The 7,500-nt window shown below is 44.4% G+C and overlaps 1 protein-coding gene across 1 annotated transcript in view; it reads left to right on the plus strand.

The window, feature by feature from the left end:
• Positions 1-5,257, plus strand: part of LOC137631361 (mucin-22-like) — a 5,997-nt gene extending 740 nt beyond the window's left edge. Inside the window, exons 1-6 of the mRNA XM_068363135.1 lie at positions 1-780; positions 922-1,270; positions 1,582-2,440; positions 3,126-3,580; positions 3,622-4,300; positions 4,386-5,257. The exon at positions 1-780 is cut by the window's left edge and continues 740 nt beyond it. Of these exons, the coding sequence (XP_068219236.1) occupies positions 1-780; positions 922-1,270; positions 1,582-2,440; positions 3,126-3,580; positions 3,622-4,300; positions 4,386-5,257 (3,994 nt within the window). The remainder of the gene's footprint in view (positions 781-921; positions 1,271-1,581; positions 2,441-3,125; positions 3,581-3,621; positions 4,301-4,385) is intronic.
• Positions 5,258-7,500: the final 2,243 nt, after the last annotated feature.

Consider the following 7,500-nt stretch of genomic DNA (forward strand, 5'->3'; position numbering starts at 1 on the left):
ACAAGACGAAGTGAACGGAAGGGAAGCTACACAAGACAAAGTGAACGGAAGGGAAGCACCACAAGACGAAGTGAACGGAAGGGAATCAACACAAGACGAAGTGAACAGAAGAGAAGCAACAAAAGGCGAAGTGAACGGAAGGGAAGCTACACAAGACAAAGTGAACGGAAGGGAAGCTACACACCACGAAGTAAACGGAAGGGAATCAACACAAGACGAAGTGAACAGAAGAGAAGCAACAAAAGGCGAAGTGAACGGAAGGGAAGCAACACAAGACGAAGTGAACGGAAGGGAATCAACACAAGACGAAGTGAACAGAAGAGAAACAACAAAAGGCGAAGTGAACGGAAGGGAAGCTACACAAGACGAAGTGAACGGAAGGAAAGCACCACAAGACGAAGTGAACGGAAGGGAATCAACACAAGACAAAGTGAACAGAAGAAAAGCAACAAAAGGCGAAGTGAACGGAAGGGAAGCTACACAAGACGAAGTGAACGGAAGGGAAGCACCACAAGACGAAGTGAACGGAAGGGAATCAACACAAGACGAAGTGAACAGAAGAGAAGCAACAAAAGGCGAAGTGAACGGAAGGGAAGCAACACAAGACGAAGTGAACGGAAGGGAAGCAACACAAGACGAAGTGAACGGAAGGGAAGCAACACAAGACGAAGTGAACGGAAGAGAAGCAACACAAGACGAAGTGAACGGAAGGGAAGCAACACAAGGCGAAGTGAACGGAAGAGAAGCACCACAAGACGAAGTGAACGGAGGGGAAGCACCGCAAGGCGAAGTGAACTGAAGGGAAACAACACAAGACGAAGTGAACTGAAGGGAAACAACACAAGACGAAGTGAACGGAAGGGAAGCAACACAAGACGAAGTGAACGGAAGGGAAGCAACACAAGACGAAGTGAACGGAAGGGAAGCAACACAAGACGAAGTGAACGGAAGAGAAGCAACACAAGACGAAGTGAACGGAAGGGAAGCAACACAAGGCGAAGTGAACGGAAGAGAAGCACCACAAGACGAAGTGAACGGAAGGGAAGCAACACAAGACGAAGTGAACGGAGGGGAAGCACCGCAAGGCGAAGTGAACGGAGGGGAAGCAACACAAGACGAAGTGAACGGAAGGGAAGCAACACAAGACGAAGTGAACGGAAGGGAAGCAACACAAGACGAAGTGAACGGAAGGGAAGCAACACAAGGCGAAGTGAACGGAAGAGAAGCACCACAAGACGAAGTGAACGGAAGGGAAGCAACACAAGACGAAGTGAACGGAGGGGAAGCAACACAAGACGAAGTGAACGGAAGGGAAGCAACACAAGACGAAGTGAACGGAAGAGAAGCAACACAAGACGAAGTGAACGGAAGGGAAGCAACACAAGGCGAAGTGAACGGAAGAGAAGCACCACAAGACGAAGTGAACGGAGGGGAAGCACCGCAAGGCGAAGTGAACTGAAGGGAAACAACACAAGACGAAGTGAACTGAAGGGAAACAACACAAGACGAAGTGAACGGAAGGGAAGCAACACAAGACGAAGTGAACGGAAGGGAAGCAACACAAGACGAAGTGAACGGAAGGGAAGCAACACAAGACGAAGTGAACGGAAGAGAAGCAACACAAGACGAAGTGAACGGAAGGGAAGCAACACAAGGCGAAGTGAACGGAAGAGAAGCACCACAAGACGAAGTGAACGGAAGAGAAGCACCACAAGACGAAGTGAACGGAGGGGAAGCACCGCAAGGCGAAGTGAACGGAGGGGAAGCAACACAAGACGAAGTGAACTGAAGGGAAACAACACAAGACGAAGTGAACGGAAGGGAAGCAACACAAGGCGAAGTGAACGGAAGAGAAGCACCACAAGACGAAGTGAACGGAGGGGAAGCAACACAAGGCGAAGTGAACGTAAGGGAAGCAACACAAGACGAAGTGAACTGAAGGGAAGCAACATAAGACGAAGCGAACGGAAGGGAAGCACCACAAGACGAAGTGAACGGAAGGGAAGCACCACAACACGAAGTGATCGTAAGGGAATCAACACAAGACGAAGTGAACGGAAGGGAAGCAACAAAAGGCGAAGTGAACGGAAGGGAAGCTACACAAGACGAAGTGAACGGAAGGGAAGCACCACAAGACGAAGTGAACGGAAGGGAAGCACCACAACACAAAGTGATCGTAAGGGAATCAACACAAGACGAAGTGAACAGAAGAGAAGCAACAAAAGGCGAAGTGAACGGAAGGGAAGAACCACAAGACAAAGTGAACGGAAGGGAAGCACTACAAGACAAAGTGAACGGAAGGGAAGCGTAACAAGACGAAGTGAACGGAAGGGAAGCAATACAAGGCGAAGTGAACGGAAGGGAAGCAATACAAGGCGAAGTGAACGGAAGGGAAGCACCACAAGACGAAGTGAACGGAAGGGAAGCAACACAAGACGAAGTGAACAGAAGGGAAGCACCACAAGACGAAGTGAACGGAAGGGAAGCACCACAACACGAAGTGAACGGAAGGGAAGCACCACAACACGAAGTGAACGGAAGGGAAGCACCACAAGACGAAGTGAACGGAAGGGAAGCACCACAACACGAAGTGAACGGAAGGGAAGCAACACAAGACGAAGTGAACGGAAGGGAATCAACACAAGACGAAGTGAACGGAAGGGAATCAACACAAGACGAAGTGAACGGAAGGGAAGCAACACAAGACGAAGTGAACGGAAGGGAAGCAACACAAGACGAAGTGAACGGAAGGGAAGCAACACAAGACGAAGTGAACGGAAGGGAAGCACCACAAGACGAAGTGAACGGAAGGGAAGCAACACAAGACGAAGTGAACGGAAGGGAATCAACACAAGACGAAGTGAACGGAAGGGAATCAACACAAGACGAAGTGAACGGAAGGGAATCAACACAAGACGAAGTGAACGGAAGGGAAGCAACACAAGACGAAGTGAATGGAAGGGAAGCACCACAAGACGAAGTGAACGGAAGGGAAGCAACACAAGACGAAGTGAACGGAAGGGAATCAACACAAGACGAAGTGAACGGAAGGGAAGCTACACAAGACGAAGTGAACGGAAGGGAAGCACCACAAGACGAAGTGAACGGAAGGAAAGCAACATAAGACGAAGTGAACGGAAGGGAAGCACCACAAGACGAAGTGAACGGAAGGGAAGCAACACAAGACCAGGTGAATGTAAGGGAAGAACCACAAGACAAAGTGAACGGAAGGGAAGCACTACAAGACAAAGTGAACGGAAGGGAAGCGAAACAAGACGAAGTGAACGGAAGGGAAGCAATAGAAGGCGAAGTGAACGGAAGGGAAGTACCACAAGACGAAGTGAACGGAAGGAAAGCAACACAAGACGAAGTGAACGTAAGGGAAGCAACACAAGACCAGGTGAACGTAAGGGAAGCGAAACAAGACGAAGTGAACGGAAGGGAAGCACCACAAGACAAAGTGAACGGAAGGGAAGCACCACAAGACAAAGTGAACGGAACGGAAGCACCACAAGACCAAGTGAACGGAAGGGAAGCGAAACAAGACGAAGTGAACGGAAGGGAAGCACCACAAGACAAAGTGAACGGAAGGGAAGCACCACAAGACAAAGTGAACGGAAGGGAAGCACCACAAGACAAAGTGAACGGAAGGGAAGCACCACAAGACAAAGTGAACGGAAGGGAAGCACCACAAGACAAAGTGAACGTAAGGGAAGCGAAACAAGACGAAGTGAACGGAAGGGAAGCACCACAAGACAAAGTGAACGGAAGGGAAGCACCACAAGACAAAGTGAACGGAAGGGAAGCACCACAAGACAAAGTGAACGGAAGGGAAGCACCACAAGACAAAGTGAACGGAAGGGAAGCACCACAAGACAAAGTGAACGGAACGGAAGCACCACAAGACCAAGTGAACGGAAGGGAAGCGAAACAAGACGAAGTGAACGGAAGGGAAGCACCACAAGACAAAGTGAACGGAAGGGAAGCACCACAAGACAAAGTGAACGGAAGGGAAGCACCACAAGACAAAGTGAACGGAAGGGAAGCACCACAAGACCAAGTGAACGGAACGGAAGCACCACAAGACCAAGTGAACGTAAGGGAAGCGAAACAAGACGAAGTGAACGGAAGGGAAGCACCACAAGACAAAGTGAACGGAAGGGAAGCACCACAAGACAAAGTGAACGGAAGGGAAGCACCACAAGACAAAGTGAACGGAAGGGAAGCACCACAAGACAAAGTGAACGGAACGGAAGCACCACAAGACCAAGTGAACGGAAGGGAAGCGAAACAAGACGAAGTGAACGGAAGGGAAGCACCACAAGACAAAGTGAACGGAAGGGAAGCACCACAAGACAAAGTGAACGGAAGGGAAGCACCACAAGACAAAGTGAACGGAAGGGAAGCACCACAAGACAAAGTGAACGGAAGGGAAGCACCACAAGACCAAGTGAACGTAAGGGAAGCGAAACAAGACGAAGTGAACGGAAGGGAAGCACCACAAGACAAAGTGAACGGAAGGGAAGCACCACAAGACAAAGTGAACGGAAGGGAAGCACCACAAGACAAAGTGAACGGAAGGGAAGCACCACAAGACCAAGTGAACGTAAGGGAAGCGAAACAAGACGAAGTGAACGGAAGGGAAGCACCACAAGACAAAGTGAACGGAAGGGAAGCACCACAAGACAAAGTGAACGGAAGGGAAGCACCACAAGACAAAGTGAACGGAAGGGAAGCACCACAAGACCAAGTGAACGTAAGGGAAGCGAAACAAGACGAAGTGAACGGAAGGGAAGCACCACAAGACAAAGTGAACGGAACGGAAGCACCACAAGACCAAGTGAACGTAAGGGAAGCGAAACAAGACGAAGTGAACGGAAGGGAAGCACCACAAGACAAAGTGAACGGAAGGGAAGCACCACAAGACAAAGTGAACGGAAGGGAAGCACCACAAGACAAAGTGAACGGAACGGAAGCACCACAAGACCAAGTGAACGTAAGGGAAGCGAAACAAGACGAAGTGAACGGAAGGGAAGCACCACAAGACAAAGTGAACGGAAGGGAAGCACCACAAGACAAAGTGAACGGAAGGGAAGCACCACAAGACAAAGTGGACGGAAGGGAAGCAACACAAGACGAAGTGAACGTAAGGGAAGAAACACAAGATGTAGTGAACGGAAGGGATGCAACGCAAAACGAAGTGAACGGAAGAGAAGCAACACAAGATGAAGTTGATGGAGAGGGAAAGCAATTATAGAGAAGGGGAAGTAATAAAAAAAGAAAGAATGAAATTGGTGGTAGAAAAGACGCGATAGAATTCTAATAATAATAATAATAATAATAAAAATAATAGGAAGAAGAAGAAGAAGAAGAAGAAGAAGAAGAATGATAATCTTTGAAATAATATTAATTTCAAGAATAATAACAACAACAACAACAATAATAATAATAATAATAATAATAATAATAATAATAATAATAATAAATGCAATGGAAAGAGAAGAAACTGAAAACTAACAAGAAAATATAGAAGAATTAAAAAGTAAATAATCTTGGAAGTCAAGTGAAATAGGAAACACCAAAAAGGAAAACTTAAAAATATACAGTACATGAGGAAATAAGGTAAAAATTATGAAAAAAGACAAGGTCTCATGATGGAAAATAGGAACAGAAAACAGAGAGAAAATGGATGGAAAATTAGAAAAAAAAATTGATAATAGATGGGAAAATAGTCAGAGAAAATGAAGATAAAATGAAGAGAAAATGGAAGGGAAAATAGTCAAGGAAAATGAAGAGATAATGGATGGGAAAATAGTCAGAGAAAATGAAGAGAAAATGGATGGGAATATGGTCAAAGAAAATGAAATGATCATGGATGGGAAATTAGTAACAAAATGAAGATAATAGAAAGGGAAATGGTTCAAGAAAATGAAGAGATAATGTCTGGAAAAAAGCATCAGAAAATGGAAAAAGACAATAGGAAAATAAAAATTGAGAAGCTAATGAACGAGAAGAAAATAAAAGTGAAAAATAAGTGAAAAATGACATTACGGTTGAACTTGAAATATTGATAAGATGATACACGACCAAAAAATAACGTTAGGAAATAATACAAGAGAGAAAGATAGCTTAAATAAATATATCAAAAAATAAAAAACGACCAAAGGAAAGGAAAAAGATAAATAAGAGAAGCAATTACATTGGAAGCGAAATAACATAAAAAATCTTAAGGTCTTGGGGACGCGGACAACTGACCTTGAGAGAGAGAGAGAGAGAGAGAGAGAGAGAGAGAGAGAGAGAGAGAGAGAGAGAGAGAGAGAGAGATAATTTCAAGACCAATACTTCAATGATGAATTTCTTTAAAGGTCTTACACACAGATAATCAAGGTGCAATTTATATATATATATATATATATATATATACATATATATATGTATATATATATATATATATATATTGAGAGAGAGAGAGAGAGAGAGAGAGAGAGAGAGAGAGAGAGAGAGAGAGATGAATCATAAACAGACAACAAGGGTACGTTTTGGGGAAGGACAATCTCATTGCAATGGCACAAGGCCCAATCTTTGGGAGAGCACAGAATGGATTCTGCTGTTTTTCCTCGTCTTTCGTCTGCACCTGGTGACAAAGGAGCAGAATTCATTAGAAACAGTCAAGAGGGGATAGTGAAGGTGTACGGCAGAGCTGCATGAGATCAAGTTGCCCCAAGATTGGATCGGATTAAATGGCTTCGTCTGCATGACAGCGAGAGAGAGAGAGAGAGAGAGAGAGAGAGAGAGTCTGGGAACAAGGTTAAACTAAAGCAATGGTTGACTAAACATTGTAACAAAGAAGAGTAAAATAGCACAAGAAGGGCAGATCAATGCAAAGGTGTTGAACACAGTGAGAGAGAGAGAGAGAGAGAGAGAGAGAGAGAGAGAGAGAGAGAGAGAGAGAGACCAATATTTAAATGAACATCTTTAAGGGTCTTAAACACTGATAATCAAGGTCCACTGTACACACAGAGAGAGAGAGAGAGAGAGAGAGAGAGAGAGAGAGAGAGAGAGAGAGAGAGAGAGATTTCACGATCAATATCTAAATGATGAATTTCTTTAAGGGTCTTACATAGTGATAATCAAGGTGCACTATAGAGAGAGAGAGAGAGAGAGAGAGAGAGAGAGAGAGAGAGAGAGAGAGAGATTTCCACGTAATAATAAAAGTATTTAAATATTTAAATAACTCTTGGTGATTACTAAGATTGACTAGGCCGGATGAAAATTATTGTAAACCTCCGAAGCATTTAGTTTACCAAAATATCACATTAAGTGATTAACAATAAAAATAAATAAAAAACCTTAATTAGATATTTAGAGCATAGTTCACCATGCCAAAGAGATTACCAAAATAATAACGAGGTTTCGTAGTACTAATATACGACAAAAATAGTCAAAGATTATAAAAAAAAATCTTAGGTAGAAGTAAAACAACAAAAATCATCTCTCTAA

Source organism: Palaemon carinicauda, chromosome 39 (assembly GCF_036898095.1).
Source record: "Palaemon carinicauda isolate YSFRI2023 chromosome 39, ASM3689809v2, whole genome shotgun sequence".
Classification (NCBI taxonomy): domain Eukaryota; kingdom Metazoa; phylum Arthropoda; class Malacostraca; order Decapoda; family Palaemonidae; genus Palaemon; species Palaemon carinicauda.